Source organism: Neomonachus schauinslandi, chromosome 11, assembly GCF_002201575.2.
Source record: "Neomonachus schauinslandi chromosome 11, ASM220157v2, whole genome shotgun sequence".
In the NCBI taxonomy this organism is placed as follows: Eukaryota; Metazoa; Chordata; class Mammalia; order Carnivora; family Phocidae; genus Neomonachus; species Neomonachus schauinslandi.
Genome location: NC_058413.1, coordinates 25,820,073 through 25,836,808, shown reverse-complemented (window position 1 = coordinate 25,836,808; position 16,736 = coordinate 25,820,073). Strand labels below are relative to the sequence as shown.

Genomic DNA, 16,736 nt, shown 5'->3' with positions numbered 1-16,736 from the left:
CGAAACAAAAAGAAAACAAAGTCTAATTTGTAATACTCGGGCTTATTGGATAAGTGTCATCTTAAGATAGGAGAAGACTATTTTTAACCCGAGTCCAGAGTTACAAGACTTTTAATAAGCCACCCATCTTGCTCATTTCCAACGCGTCCTACAGAGGACGCCTAGGTTACCTATCGGGTGATTGTTTTGTGGGGAAAGCGGCGAACTGTCTTTTTTCAAGACCTTTTGGGGTGTGTGAGTTTGCCTGCTCTGCATACAGAAGTAATTCTAGAAGCTGGGATTGCACCACCCACCCCACGCCCCCTTTACTTGCAAAAACCTTTGCCCCCCCCCCCCCCGCAACCCCCCCATTAGGGCTCTTTACAGGGCAGACGCCAGCTCCGATCCAGCTGCTTGACACCTATTGTCCCCGTTTGGATGTCAAGCGACTTCGCCTGAAGGACCCTAGCCTCGATTTCGCTCCAAACTCTACGCGCCGCTCTTGCAAACCCCCCGGGGCCGTCCGGACCTGCCCAGAGCTGCCGCCCCCCAAGGACTGGAGCTAGGGCAGCGCGGTAAGAGGCCAGGTGGGCCTTTCCCCGCAGGCGTTCGCGCCGGGCAGCCCGAGCGGCCGCGAAGGCCCCCTCCCGCAGCTTCTCCCGCCCCCTCCGCCCCAGAGGGCCGGCTGGCTAAGTCCCTCCCGCTCTCGGCTCTCCGCCTCACTAGCAGCGGCTCTCGGTGCAGCGGGGATAGGGCGAAGCGGCCTGCGCCCACGGAGCGCACGACACTGCCCGGAACGCACAGCCACCCTTGCCCCCTCAGCCGCCCACTCGGGATCTCCAGCGGCCTCCGCGCGCGCACGGTGAGCGCCACCCGGACCGAGGCGCTGACGGGGAAGAGGGCCGCTGCCCCGAGTGTCCTTTACCTCCGGATCGGCTGGACCTTCTCGAGGGGCTTGCTCCTCAAGTCTCCCCTCCCCCCCCAACCCCCCCACCCGGTCATTACCAGTGCCCTTCTCCACCCTTCTCCGCCTCTTAGCCCCGACCTCTCTCCTCCCTCCCTTCCTCGCCAGGCGACGAGTGCCGGCCCACCCCGGCGGGGACCGTTGCACTGGCCGTTGGCGGCCGGCGCTGCGAGGCCCCGCCCCCGGCGCGAGCCTCGGTATCCCGGGGCGGGTAGGCCGAGCCGGCGGCCCGTGCGGGGGAGGGGCGGGCCGGGGGGCGGCGCGAGGCCGGGCCGGGCGCCCCGCTGGCGGGTCGCGCGCGCGGCCTCGGTCTCTTCCTGCCCTCGCGGCGCGCGCCGGCACCATCCCCACCCCCACCCGCTCGCGCAGGCTCCCGCTCGCTGCGCGTTTTGTCCCGCGTCTCTCCCCGTCCGCCGCCTGACTCGCCGCTCTTGTCCTCCTTCCTCCCGCTTTTTCTTTCTTCTCACGGTCTAAAGATGCCCTCGGCCACCAGCCACAGCGGAAGCGGCAGCAAGTCGTCCGGACCGCCACCCCCGTCGGGTTCCTCCGGGAGTGAGGCGGCGGCGGGGGCCGGGGCAGCTGCGCCGGCTTCCCAGCACCCCGCAACTGGCACCGGCGCTGTCCAGACCGAGGCCATGAAGCAGATCCTCGGGGTGATCGACAAGAAACTTCGGAACCTGGAGAAGAAAAAGGTGCCAGGAGTTGGCGGGGACGGGAGGGTTGGATGCTCCGACCCTGACTGCTGTGGCCTGCCCTCTTCCCGTCCCTGGCGCATCCCCTGCACTCACCCCCACCCCCCACGCCCGGCCCGCTCAGTAAACGGAGCTTGGAGCCCAGAAAACGGGCTCCTAGGGGAGGTGCTTGTCACCTGACCCGGACGCGGCGCTCACCCCCTCCCCCCGCTCCGCCCGGGGCGCTTTATTACTCTCCTCCGGCCGTGGGCCAGGTTTTTTGGCCTTTGGGAGTGGGATGCGTGAGGGCGGGGGCCTGTCCTGTCGCCACACTGAACTGAGTGATGCTCTTCTCTCCGTCACCGAGGCCCAATTTCTTTGACGGAGGGCCAGCGGGGAGAAATGAAAGGGGTCCCGGTTACGGGGCTCGGGCCTCAACCGACCGCCTCGTGGAGTTGGGGCGGCCTGCGTGCGTCCTGTAGCCGTGGGATTGGTCCGCTCCGTTACCATGTACCTGAGGCCTATTCAGTGTCTCTTCTCCTCTCGGGAGGGAAGCGTGTTTAGGATCTTCACCTAGAATTGCTCCTCTATCAGGCCCCTTTTGAGTGGGTCTTCTATTTGCTACCCACCCCCCCGCCCCCCTCTGATGGGCGCCCCCACGTTTCCTTCTTTGTTTCAATTGTCTAGGTGCCCCCCTGAGCCTCACGCTCAGCTCGATCCCGAAAAGATTTTCTGCAGCGGCTCTTTGCCCCTCCGGGACGCTAAAGAGAGACGGGAGGGAGACTGCCACGATTGAGATTCGTTGGGGGGCGTGGGTCCGGGTTAGACCGAGGGGATCGCTAGGTCTCTGGGCACATGGAGAGAGCGTCTAACATGGCGGCGGCTGCGAGGAGAGGGAAGCGCTTTACAGGAGCTGCATTGTGAGCACAAAGCGAAAGCAGAGGGGGAGGGCAGAGACCAGGCAGCCGCCCCGGCTGGCCTTCCTTGCCGCCCCCCCGCTCCCCCCCGCTCCCCCCCGCTCCTCCAAAAAACAGTCAAGCCACACCCACAATTTTTTGGATTCAATAGTTGGCCATTCTAGGTCACACCGTGAGGTTGATCTTCAAGTAGGCATTTTGTTTTATGCTTTCAGTGCAGGACAGTGTACCAACTCTTTTTAGAGCGACACGTGTGTGTGTGTGTGTGTGTGTGTGTGTGTGTGTATGTATATGTAGGTATGTAGAGAAAGGGTCTCGGTAGAGTGAATAACTCAACCTTCAGTAAGACTGGAGGTGGAAAGGAAGAAGCAAATCAGTAGTACAAAAATGGGGTAATTACATCTGTGACTCTTAATGCATACTTTTTGCCTTTTACCTTAATAACTTTGCTTGGATAACTTAGGCTTGTTTGCTTCTAGTAAAACATTTATTATAACATTCTGAATTTTGACGAAGTCATTTAAGAATGTTTATTTAGCCACCCACCTAACAGTGTTGCTTAAGATGTTGAGACTAGCTAAAATTTTGGCCATAACAAATAACTTGAAGAAAATGGTGTAGGCCATAATTATTTTAATTGCTTGTTCTATGATTTATTTTATATTTTGGGGGGAGTTTTAAAACAAACATTTTTAGATTTGATACTAATCTGTCTCATTTTTCCTATTGGGAATTTTACTTGAATTTCTTAGGTTTTATTTGAAATCGAGAGATGCACTACTTGTGGATGTCTATCTTTTGGTGATACTTTATTTTGATAAACAAGTGTGGTTTATTGTAAATGGTAGAAATACTAGATTTATCAGTAGCAGTAAAACGAGAAGTATTTTACTTGTAAGGTAGCTACATTTAAATATGTAATGGAAAAAGCATGCCCAAGGCCAGTATCTTCTGAGTCTGCCATCTGATTTAGTTTTTGCTACTCTATTTGAACTTTAGATTTAGGTATCTTTTTAAAACTTCTTACTACAATAAGCAATCCTATCAATCTGGTTGATGCCTTGAGTGGTTTAATTTTCAAAATTCTTAGGAAATGCCTGTTTTCTTTTAGGATAGGAATCAAAAGATAAATAGCAATGATGTAATATTGGAAATATAGACAATTAAATGTAGATATTTATATTTTAATGACAAAAATTTCAAAGTTTTTAGTGTAAAATCAGGCACTGGATTAGCAGCCAATTTAGTTGTGAGGTGACTGAATCTAGTGCTCCAAATGTACTAAGGGAGTTTAGTTTATAAGCTCTTTGAGGACCTGACAGTGACAGGTCACTCATGTGTATGGATTTATATTATATACATTGCCTAACACCCGCCCCTCAGGCCCTCTTACAGAGGAGAAAGTAATGTAACTATTATTACAGAGATTATAGACTAGGCTAGTAAGTACTGAAAAGTTTCTTGTATTGGTGGAGGAAACAGTACACAAAGTAACAAAAGTATTTCATATTTTTTTTCCCTCAGTCTTCTCAGTGTTTTGGATGTTAGTGGAAAGGTCAGATTACTAAAGTTTTTTTTATAACTCACAGAATGAGCTACCCACTTGTTAAATAGTTAAGTTGGCAGTACTGGGGTTGTGACTTAATTACTATTGAAATTAAGTTTTACTTTTTGAGAAATTCAAGGCATTTGGGTTTTTCTCTAAACACATCTGGTTTCTAGTTTAAATTGTATTTTTTCTATATCTAGATGATTTACTGTATGAAAGGATTTAACTGTGATTTTTGTAGTGAGTGAGCATTTCTTATACACCTAAAATAGGATTTAGTTTACAAATCAGTTTTGAACCTTTGTAGAAATCCTTATGCAGTAAAGTAAGATGATATTTATAACTGGATTTCTTTTTACTTCAGTCCACTCATAGCAACTTGTGTTTGAGCTGTATTTCAGACTTGACCTATTCATAGGAGTCTTCTGGACAAAATCTCTTTTTTAATGGATTCTAAAATCAAGTGTCCTGACCAAAATTACTACCAGATATGTAGTATTACTTACTTGAAGACTTGGAGAATTGCAATAATTGCACTTCATTTAAAATACAAAGTTATTTGTTAATTTCCTTTTTTTTTTTTTAAAAGATTTTATTTATTTATTTGACAGAGACACAGCGAGAGAGCGAACACAAGCAGGGGGAGTGGGAGAGGGAGAAGCAGGCTTCCCTCCAAGCAGGGAGCCCGGGGGCTTGATCCCAGGACCCTGATCCCAGGACCCTGGGATCATGACCTGAGCAGAAGGCAGACGCTTAAGGACTGAGCCACCCAGGCGGCCCTATTTGTTAATTTTCTAGTAAGTTGAGCCTTGAGAGGAAAGCTAAGCATCTGTTCAGTGAGAATGCATGCTTAACATTAATGAAATATGATCCTATTATGTAATGCAACTAAATGGCCTGGTAGTTTTTGAAATTTGGGCTTATAAAGACTGTGTGTTTAGCAAAGAGAAGAAATGCAGGTATAATCAAAAGATTGAAGTGCAAAACTCCATTTATAGATCTTTTAGCTTTTGTAAGTAATAATCAATTGAGTGATTGCCTAGTTTTCTTCATCAGGTTTGTTGGTATAGAACTGGGCTCTAGGCTATGCAAGATGGTACTTTGAAACCAAGCCTTAATTTTAACTGAATAGAGAGCTCATTTATATGGTAAGATGTAATCAGTTTAATGTAGAATAAAGGATGTTTTAATAGATGACATTTAAAATTTTTATGCTTTTTGGAAATATAAAAGGTTTAGACACTAGTGATTTTGGTAGGTGAAAGATTAACCAGGTGTTCTCTTGCAAGACAGCCTGACAGCTTTGTAACCAATATGTGACCAGAAGTGATAGCCAAGGGTACTTACTGTTTTTCATACTACTCCCTAAAGTCTTTGCTCTTTATATCTTTTCAGTTAATATACTGAAAAAGGATGTATCGTTAGAGAAGATAACATTTCTTTTTAGAGCAGTGCAGTTGTGCTTCTACATACAATATTCAATGCAGCTGTTGTACGGAATTTCTTTGTTAAGTATTTTGAAATAAAAGCATTCTTAACTATTTTGTAAGTAAAATCTTTCTTGGGGCTAACATCTGAAGTTTTCTTTCTTTTTTTTTTTAAAGATTTTATTTATTTATTTGACAGAGAGAGAGCGAGAGCAGGAACACAAGCAGGGGGAGTGGGAGAGGGAGAAGCAGGCTTCCCGCAGAGCAGGGAGCCTGATGTGGGACTCGATCCCAGGACCCTGGGATCATGACCTGAGCCGAAGGCAGACACTTAACGACTGAGCCACCCAGGCGCCCTGAAGTTTTTCTTGACAGAGTTAAAAATCTCTGATGTATTCGCTTCTCCCATTGGTTGCATGAACTATTTCTCTGCAATGCAGAGGGCAAGAGTACTTTGTTTTTGCATTCACCTTGTCACAGAAAAAAAAAAAAAAAAAGCATTTATAATGCTTCATTTGTTTCTCTCTTCCTGCCTGGGTATGTTGTATGTGTTTGTGAGAGAGAGAGAACTATTTAAAAATTTGAATTTAAAAAGGAAAAGATGTGAATTTCTTCATGTGATAATACGGGTATCTTTTTCTTGCTTGAAAGTAGAATCTCAAGTATTGTGATGAGGATGAATTGGTTTAACCTGAGCATGTTATTTTACTCCAGATAATTCCCATGTGGTAAATATATCTGTCCGAATACATTTTGTGTGACTTAGAGATTAAACATACAATTTGTCATAATTTTACGTAAGTAATGTTTAGTTTACATTTAGGAAGATTAGTACTGTTTCATCTTTTAAAAAAATTAAATACTTCAGATGTTGAAATTATAACAACATGGTGTTAATTTTATTACTATATTGTTAATAGAATCTAAGATATTTTAATACCTTAAAGTCCTCTTAAGATTTGGTCGAATTCATTAATCAGTCTTATAGGGCCTGGTAGAATGCTCATTTCTCAATCTGTATTACAGAAGAGTAAATTGAGATGCTCAGGTAAAATGACCCAGTTTGGAATGAGTGAATTCCAAGGTCTCTTGTATCATGGGGGTAATTAGAATTTGTAATGCTCTGCAACATAAGTAAATTTTCATGTTTAAGCTGATCCTTTAGAACCAACTGAGGCTTTTTGCTTTAAATCTTTTAGAGTTCCTCTGTTTTAAAAAGCTGAAAGCAAAAGGACAAAGCTTTTTATTTCTTCATTGTTAAACCTTTATTAGTATCTTGTTAAATTTGTGTTTGTGCTATTCAGGTAATGGGGTCTTGAGAATAACAGTATAGGTCCCATTGTATCAGGTATCATTGGGACATCTGTATTGTTGTTAACAAAATGAACTTTATTTATTTTTAATTTTTAAAAGATTTTATTTATTTATTTGAGAGAGAGCATGAGGGGGGGAGGGTCAGAGGGAGTAGCAGACTCCCCGCCAAGCAGGGAACCTGATGTGGGACTCGATCCTGGGACTCCAGGATCATGACCTGAGCCGAAGGCAGTCGCTTAACCAACTGAGCCACTCAGGCGCCCAAAAATGAACTTTTAAAGTTTAAATTCTGCAGTGTCTCTTTATGCGTAGGTAAGCCCCGAACCTACATTTACCCCTCTCGACTCAGGCTTGGTATGTTGTACACCAGATAATTTGGGAAAAGCATTACCAGTAGGAGGAAGTAGGAGGTGTGTCAACCTTTCCATCTTAATTCTTGTATTCCGAGCTTCTAGGTATTTTTTAGTAATTGGTCCCTTTTTCTGGAGGCAATGAATTGTATGTAAGCAGTAGAGAAGGATGAGAGGAGTAGCAGAAAAGACATTCAGCCGAAGTTGGAATTGTAAATTGCTTGACTTTTGTTCATTTATTTCTCCCACTAGCTACACCGGTGCTTTTGTTGGATAGAGTATGAGTGTAATAACATACATGAAAGAGACTATAGGGCAGAGTTAGAATTCATATTTCCTGAGGAAAAGGGAAGGTGTGCTTCTTGGCTATGCTCAGCTAAAGTAGTCTGTTTCCTTTAATGTCCTGTACTATCTACTATCTCTGTACTTGACATTTTGATATTGTCTTATGTTCTTACCTTTTGTGTTTTTCTAAATAGGTAGTTAAGCTCCTCTGGGGCAGAGATTATGAATGATACCACACTGCCTTACTCATGGTAAATGCTAAATAAATACCTGTTAGTTTGACTAAATCATATAGAAATATTTGTAGTTTCATCAACAAAACCCTGTTAAGATGGATTAATCCATGAGGGAGAAAAATTCTTTTTGTACAGAGCTGTTTACTGCAGTGTTTTTACTGAAATGCAATTTTTCCTGAAGAATTTTCTTTTGATTTATTTAAGTGAGTAGCATTGATGAGTAGGCAACTAGAGCACATTTTAAAATCTTGGTGTACTATAAGCATGATTTGTAAATAGTCTTAGGAAGGGGGGGACATAGGTGATTCTTGGTATTTGAACCATTGTAAATTATTAGAAATTTCACTGCATTCCCTTAATATTGTTATCCAGACATAGAAGTAATGGAAATATACTTTAATCATTGAATTTTGGTCTCCATTAATTACAGTTCCTATGTTTTTATGTTGAACTCTCAACAGAGTGTATAAAATCATTCAGTTGTACCAACTCATCCTAATGAGTAGTTTGGTTAAAGCAACTAATAATTCAAAAGACATCTATTAAGATTATCAATAATCATTTGTTTTTCAAATGCACAAGCTTTAGACTTCTTAAGAGTATAATGCAAAGTAGGTGATGCTGGAACTCTTCAATATTATACTTTTTTGTTTTCCTACTAGAGTCAGCTGCTTCCATTCATTCAGACTTAACCGCATAATTACAGCCATGGACAAGGAATAAGGATTTTTACAGGATTACTCCCTTTTCAGTGGGACAAAAGTCTTATCAAATTAAACTCCTGGTTACTTATTTGCTTGAAAAACTGTCTTACAGTGGGTTCTTAGATAACATCTAATTTAGTATTCTCTTACTCTTAGTGTTTAAGAAACCCTGCATTCTTGACAAGTATTCACTCAGTTTCTGCAGTTATCAGTCTTACAGGGCCTGGTAGAATGCTCATTTCTTAGTCTATTTCATTTTTGGACAGCTCTTTAAGATCTTGATGTTAGAGTCACCTCTCAACCCACCCTTCCCCTGCTCCCCACAATATTTAATATTGACTTTGTTTTCTGGAACAGCTCAGACTTCTACATGAGAAGGCTTCCAGCATTTGAAGAGGTGTTACGGATCATCTATGGATTGTAGTATATGTTCTCTCTACCCTCCTTTTTACAGTTGGAAACTTTTGTTTCTTAATATCTTTCCTGTCTCCTATGAATTTTACTAGTAACTAATTGTCAGCTGAATGCCAGGAGGCAGTCAGCTGCCTACCGTTAATGTGGGCAAAGTCAGAATTGATATTTCTTTTTTTAAATTTTTTTCTTTCTTTTTTTTTTTTTTTTTACAAACCCTTGTGTCGAGAGCTGACTTTCAATAGATCGCAGCGAGGGAGCTGCTCTGCTACGTACGAAACCCCGACCCAGAAGCAGGTCGTCTACAAATGGTTTAGCACCAGGTTCCCCACGAACGTGCGTTGCGTGACGGGCGAGGGGGCGGCCTCCTTTCTGGCCGCGCCCCGTTTCCCGGGTCGAGGGGCTCTCCGCACTGGACCCCGGTCCCAACGCGCGGCGGGGCACGCCACGCCACGCCACGCGGGGCGCGCGCGTCGGCCCGCCGGTGGGGACGGCGGGGTACCGGCCATCCGAGGCCAACCAAGGCGCCGCGGCGCTGCCGTTTCGTTCTGTCTGGGCGGGATTCTGCAGAATTGCTATTTCTAAGTGAAGAACAGGGAATGTAGGGACTGGAGACTTGAAGTAGTATCTAGAAAGGCCGCTGAAGATTACAGAAAGTTGAGAAGAAAAGAAATCCTTATCTTTTGGTTTTGCAGTTTTCTATAGGTTTTCAATACTGTAGAAGTGATTTATTTGGCCTGGAGACACAAAATAACTTATAGATAGGTGCTCTTATTATTTTTGTTATTTTAGGCTTCATTTTTAAATTTTTATTTATTTATTTGACAGAGACACAGTGAGAGAAGGAATACAAGAAGGGGGGGTGGGAGAGGGAGAAGCATGCTTCTTGTGGAGCACGGAACCCGACGTGGGGCTCGATCCCAGGACCTTGGGATCACGACCTGAGCCGAAGGCAGACGCTTAATGACTGAGACACCCAGGTGCCCCTAGGCTTCATTTTTAACTTTTCTGTTTCAGTTTGGAGATCTCTTTGAGAAGAGAGGTTACATAGTTTCCTGGGTAGCCAAGCTAGTTTCTTCAGATGCTTTTCCCCTCATAATCTTTCTTGTGACCATAATTGTCTAGTTAAAGAATTTTTGTTTTTGGGGCGCCTGGGTGGCTCAGTTGGTTAAGCGACTGCCTTCGGCTCAGGTCATGATCCTGGAGTCCCGGGATCGAGTCCCGCATCGGGCTCCCTGCTCGGCAGGGAGTCTGCTTCTCCCTCTGACCCTCCTCCCTCTCATTCTCTCTGTCTCAAATAAATAAATAAAATCTTTAAAAAAAAAAAATTTTTTTTTTGTTTTTTTGGAGTCTCTCTCTTGCTATTTCTTTTTAATTATGTAATTTTAAAATGTTTTCTTTATTCATTTATGGAATTTGTCAGTTACTAAGAGGGAAGAAGGAAAGCTCAGGAGGATAGCTATTTTGGATATTTATCTTATGGCACCCTCATAGCACTGTCCTGAATTTTTAGTAAAGTACTGAATTTCAGTAAAGTAACTTCTGTGGTCATGAAAAAATTCTTGAGAAGAATGGAAGATCTAGCTGTATTGCGATTCAGTAACATAATAATACTCTGGAGAGGGGCGCCTGGGTGGCTCAGTTGTTAAGCGGCTGCCTTCGGCTCAGGTCATGATCCTGTGGTCCTGGGATTGCGCTCCGCATCGGGCTCCCTGCTCAGCGGGAAGCCTGCTTCTCCCTCTCCCACTCCCCCTGCTTGTGTTCCTGCTCTCACTATCTCTCTGTCAAATAAATAAATAAAATCTTTATAAAAAAATAGTACTCTGGAGAAAGGAAGGGAGGAAAACAGCAGCAGGGCAAAAATGAAATGTAGCAATGGCTAGAATCCAGAGTGACATAAAGAAGGAACATATTGAGGCACAAATGATTTTGCTGAGATAGATGACCTTAGGCAAGTTATTAACTGTCCTGTCTTTCAGGTTCTAGTTAGGTGAAATATGATTGATAATAGCCCTTGCTGATAGGGTTAGCTACCTGATAGCTTAAATTTGAATGTCTGTCATGTAGTGAATACTGTCAACTATTAAAAGCAACAAACAGGAGATAGGGTGGGACTGGGTAGGACTTCTTGGGATAATTATTTCTTAGGACCAAGTTGTCTTTTTTTTAAGATTTAGAGTGCACGTGCATAAGCGGAGGGGCAGAGGGAGAGGGAGAAGCAGATTCACCACCAAGCAGGGAGCCTGATGCGGGGCTTGATCCTAGGACCCTGGGATCATGACCTGAGCTGAAGGCACACACCCAGCTGAGCCACCCAGGTGCCCCCACATACTGTCTTTTGACATTAATTGGGTATAGTCCCATTTCTCCCTTTAGAGACTGGATAATCTGGAAAATGGCCCGATTTTTATCTTCCTCATATGTGGTGCAATAAATGAATGTTTAATACTTTCAGGATGCTCAGTATTTGAAAAGGAACCCTAAATTGAATTTCAAGATAGAATTTAAGAGGACAGGTTTTTGTTACGAGTATTGTGATAGGCTTTCTGATGAAGATATCTCTTTATGCTAGGAAAACAGCTCCATTTTCCAGAAAAAATACTTAATATTCATTTTATGTGGATGCTATGAGTAATTGACCAGTTTGTTCGTACTAGGTGTTAGATAGTCATGTTCTAGCTTAGGGAAGAAAAAAGCTGTGTTTGTCCGGAGCCCTTTGCTCCTGTGTGTGCCCCTTTGCATTCATTGGAGTTAATGTTGGATCAGTCATTGTGAAAAACAAATTATTTACATGTTGATTTAGTTCATACTGCAAATTTAACCCCAAATGAAGAGTGTTTCTACTTGGACTTTAAGCCGTTTGAATGGGATGTGACAATAGGAATGAAGCCAGTTACGATAGTGTCATTTGTCTTTGAGTTACCTACTCTTGGGACTAGTGCAGATACCATGTCTTTTTTTTTTAAAATCTCTGAAAGCTACTTGGGAGTGAGCTGGGATTGCAATCCACCCTCATTTTGAAAGGCAGAAGATTAGACCAATTGAATGTTCTTAAGAGGCTTTCTGTTGCTAGTATGAAATTTGGCACTCACCAGTGAGTTTAATTATAAAGTGCTCTGAACTTCTGGACAGTGCATAATTTAATAAAAGTACTGTGAATGGAAGATGGTAACCCTTCAGTGTTCAGATCATAAATGGATATTATGTAAATGACTAGGTTAAATAGATTTATAAGCTGGTTTAGAAAACCACCATCAACAAGTTTTCTGAGTTTGTTCAAAGCTAAACCTTTAAGTAACCAAATTGAGGCTGTCATATAATGATTTTTATGGTCACAATTTGTATCAGTGTTTGATTCAAAATAATTTCTTATCTCTGTATTCTACTGGATTATTACAAGGGAATTACAATGTATTTGATCTAGGTGAATGTTTCTCAAACTTAACCACACATTAGAATCGTGCATAGGGCTTGATAAAACACAGATTGCTGGGTCCCACCCCCAGAGGCACCTGGGGTGGTGCCTGAGAATTTACATTTTTTCTTTCTTTCTTTTTTTTTTTTTAAGATTTACTTTTTGTAAGTGATCTCTACCCAACGGGGGTTCGAACTCACAACCCCAAGATCAAGTGTTGCTTGATCCACTGACTGAGCCAGGCCATCCAGGCACCTTGAGAATTTACATTTCTTCTTCTTCTTTTTTTTTTTTTTCTTAAAGATTTTACTTTATTTGACAGAGAGACACAGCGAGAGAGGGAACACAAGCAGGGGGAGTGGGAGAGGGAGAAGCAGGCTTCCTGTGGAACAGGGAGCTCGATGCAGGGCTCGATCCCGGGACCCTGGGATCATGACCCGAGCTGAAGGCAGACGCTTAACGACTGAGCCACCCAGGTGCCCCGAGAATTTACATTTCTAACAAGTTCCTAGCCGATGCTGATATATTGCTGGTTTGGAGACCACACTTTGAAAATCACTGACTTGGAGATCAACACAGGGTCCCTGCTATGTACAGATCTTATTATATGTAATAGGCAACAGAGGTTGTCCTCTTAGTTCAAATGCCATGGTGATAAAGTCTTATATACCCAAGCAGCTAGGAGATCCTGTATTACACTGATAAAGAAAAAAAAACCAACTAGGGCCCTTTAATGTAGAACAGTTTTCTAATTGTCCCTGCAGTCTTATTAGTAAGTTTCAGTTTCCTCAAATGAGGGCTATTTATTAGGAACTTTGACCAGACTCAGCATCTTGCTTTTTTGAAGATTGGGCCAGGACAAGGGAATAGGATATTTATAACGGTAGTATAGCAAGTGTTAATGGCTATAGAGGAATAAATGTAAAGCTATAATGAAACTTTTGTTTATTATGGTTAGAAAAATGTTTTACAAAAGATTTGTAGTTTCCATTCCTGTAGTTAATGACATTTTTTGATTGCATCACTAAAACTGCATTAATTCAGCTCACCAGGTATAAGGAAGTGTGATCATCTTTTGAAAATCCCCTGTTAAAGATCCTTGAGATTTTTCAGTTACATCGTAATTTTTTAAGATGTTTCTTCTGTCACAGTAAACTGTCATTTCTTGTGGTGTCAGTGGCAGTCCTCCCTTTGAAAATTATGGTTCTTAAATTATGGATTGAAAAATTTGAAACCTGTTATAGCACTATAAAAATCAAAAGAAAGAGATGTATGAGTTTTAATGGAAATAGATCTTTGTTTTGGCTGCAAAGTCTGCATAGTTTTTGGTGACAGTATTCAATGAAGGTGTGTACTGTGAAGCTGAGTTTCATATAGCAGCTGCTTTCCCTTTGTTTTGATTTCCCTTTTAACGTTTTTCCAGTTACTCCTGTGTGATAGATTACTCCAAAACTTACTCCATTTTATGATGCACACAGATTCTGCCTGTCAGGGATTCAGACAGGGCACACAGTGGGGTTTGTCTCTGCTCTGTGATTCCTGGGGCCTCAGCTGGGAAGACTAAGGCTTGTTCACTCACATGTCTGATGCCTGGGTTAGAATGACTAACACTAAGATTGCTGATCAGAATTCTTATATAAGACCTCTTCATGGCTTGGCTTCCTCATAAGCCATGGCAACCTCAGGGTTGTTGGACTTCTTGTAGGATAGCCTGGGGCTCCAAACACGAGTGTTTTTAGTGACTAGCAAACAGGACAGAGATAAATTGCTTTTATGATACAGCCTTGGAAGTTTACAGGATTGCTTCCACTGTACTCTGTTGGTAGAAGCCCACTTAATACAATGGCAGAGGAATTGGACTAGTTCTACATGGGGCAGTGCCAAGGTCACATGGTAGAAGAGTATGTAGAACTGCAGATGTAGCTGTCTTTGGAAAATGTAATCTGCCATAGAGTTTTGGGTTGGATGAATACTAAATTTGTTATTGTGGAGAAAATTGGAGTTTTTCTACTTCAGGATAGCTTGTCCTGGTATAGGGTAGTATAGATTCATAGTCAAGGATTATTATAGGTTAAAGTCCTGGCAGTATCCTGAAATCTGTCATTCTTACTGTCTTCTATAGCATGAAATTTTAATTTTCTATTTAAACTGTATATGTTGATTGCAGGATATCTAAGTATACAAAACAAAGCAAAAGGAAAAAATTTCCACCTGTAATTCTACTACTCAGGTACCATTCTTAACATTAAAAAAACTTTTCATATATATATTTTTATATATGTACATTTTTTTTGGAATTTCATTTAATGTCTATTTTAATTGGCATATATGTTTTAAGTTCTTAAGACATTAAATGATAAAGCTAAGCTAGGTAGGTAAAACTCTACCCTATGAGGGATATATAATATACTCAACTCTATTACTTTAGATTTAGCAACAGCTTTGAAAAATGTATAAAAAGGGAAGATAATAAATGCCAGGTATAAACTAACAGTATTTTTTCTTCTACCTAATAGTGAATTCAGAATTTTTACTGAACTAGCACTACATTTTGGGTCCTCTTTTCATTCTCATATCTTCTGTTATCTGTTTATTTCTAAATAGAGGAATCCTGACTATAATAAAGTATTATTATACTCTCAGTCATCATCATTAAAAGCAAATCTTGTTTGGTTTTTTATTTCTTAAAAGAAAAGTTAGCCTACCCTTTTAAAAAAGAGAATGAACTGCCTTTATTCATCCTCAAAGAGTGTTCAAAGGCAGTTGAGCATATCTTTTGTACCTGGAATTAGGCCTGCCTTCATTTTTCAACCATAGACAAATTTTATACCTTTCCAGCTGGAGGTTGTTGTGTGAAATAATCCACCTAAGAATACAATTGGATACTTTCATCAGCCTTTAATGTTTTAATGTTTATCTTGGTTTTATTTACCTCCAAGATAACTAAGGAGTTGTTAGGCTTTTCTTTCTTTTTTTTAAAGATTTCATTTATTTGAGAGAGAGAGAGAGAGAGAGAGAGAGAGAGAGAATGAGTGGGGGAGGGGCAGAGGGGGAGAGGGAGAAGCAGGTTACCCACTCATCTGGGAGCCCGACATGGGGTGTGATACCAGGACCTCGGGATCATGAACTGAGCCAATGGCAGATGCTTAACCAACTGAGCCATCCAGGTGTCCTGTTACGCTTTTTAATTTAGGATGGAATGGTTATGCAAGTTGACTAATGTTTCTGCTACAAAGAAAATGGATCGTTTGACCTAAAACTAACTAGTATTGTTTTTAAAACTTGTTTCTTTGACCCTGAATGCATTTTATTAGATTTTGTATTTTGTTTTATGGTTAATTTTATTTTTGCTTAGGGTAAGGAACAATAAATATTCATAATTTATTGTGATTCTATTAATTAAATATTTTTCCCCCTTGGGGTGCCTGGGTGGCTTAGTCGGTTAAGTGTCCAGCTCTTGATTTCAGCTCAAGTAATGATCTCAGGGTTGTGAGATTGAGCCCCATGTCGGTCTCCACGCTGGGCATGGAGTCTGCTTAAAATTCTCCCTCTCTCTCCCTCTGCCCCTCCCCCCTTAAAAAAAATTTCTCTCCCTTAATTTAGGTTTCTATTTACTCTCCTCTGACCTTTAAAACAACTCAATTCTTGACTTTTGCATTACCTGGATATCTTTTCTTTGGGGTCTTATCAAATAGTGGTAGCCTGGGAAACTGCCAAAGTTTTTATTTTAGTGAAAATAAAGATGACTTAAGCCAGAGGTTAATTTTCTTTTCCCACTGTCATACATTTAATTCCACTTGTGAGAAAATGAAGCAAAGCTGTTGACTAGCACACTATCCATAGGTGATGTGATAGCTGAAGTATTATGTTGTTCAAAAGAAATGGATGAAGCACATCAAAGATAATATGCACTTGGGTCTATTCAGGAAAAATACACTCTTTTTATATCACTTAGTCACATGAATTCTTTGGCAAGGGGCAAGAGAGGGACAAGAATTCAACGCTAAAATGTCTGATACGCTCCTGTATAAGCAGGATTGTAACCATGTTGTGGCCCTCACTCATGTGGATAGGAACCATTTGTGCAGGCCATCTGATGCAGATCTTTTTTGAGAAACCTAAAGAATAAGCAATGTTGTGTTGTGTCATTGGCTTGTAGTACAAAATTTGGTATCATTCAGCAGGGGTGGGAGTATTTACATTCATTTTTAGCTCACTGTTGATTAACTTACTTCATGCACTAACTTAAACTGAAATCAACTAAAACGTATCTTTAGGGCAAGATTTGAGACAAACTTAGAGGATTATATGTGTTTGTATTTCAGCATGGTTAGGCTGGTATATACTTTAATGTGGGGCATAATTCTATTTTTTTTTCTTTTAACATAGGGCAAGCTTGATGATTACCAGGAACGAATGAACAAAGGGGAGAGGCTTAATCAAGATCAGCTGGTAAAGATGCTACATTTTATTAAAGACTATATGTTTGCTGTTTTTAATAAGAAAATTAATTT

General features: G+C 41.8%; 1 protein-coding gene across 2 annotated transcripts in view; it reads left to right on the top strand.

Annotated features, from left to right (window-relative positions):
- Positions 1 to 663: 663 nt before the first annotated feature.
- Positions 664 to 16,736, top strand: part of CAPRIN1 (cell cycle associated protein 1) — a 40,326-nt gene continuing 24,253 nt past the window's right edge. Inside the window, exons 1-3 of one of the 2 annotated variants that reach the window (XM_021685350.1) lie at positions 664 to 841; positions 1,420 to 1,635; positions 16,612 to 16,674. In XM_021685350.1, the coding sequence (XP_021541025.1) occupies positions 1,420 to 1,635; positions 16,612 to 16,674 (279 nt within the window). In that variant the 5' untranslated portion in view covers positions 664 to 841. The remainder of the gene's footprint in view (positions 842 to 1,419; positions 1,636 to 16,611; positions 16,675 to 16,736) is intronic. The other variant, XM_044919368.1, reaches the window with a different exon arrangement.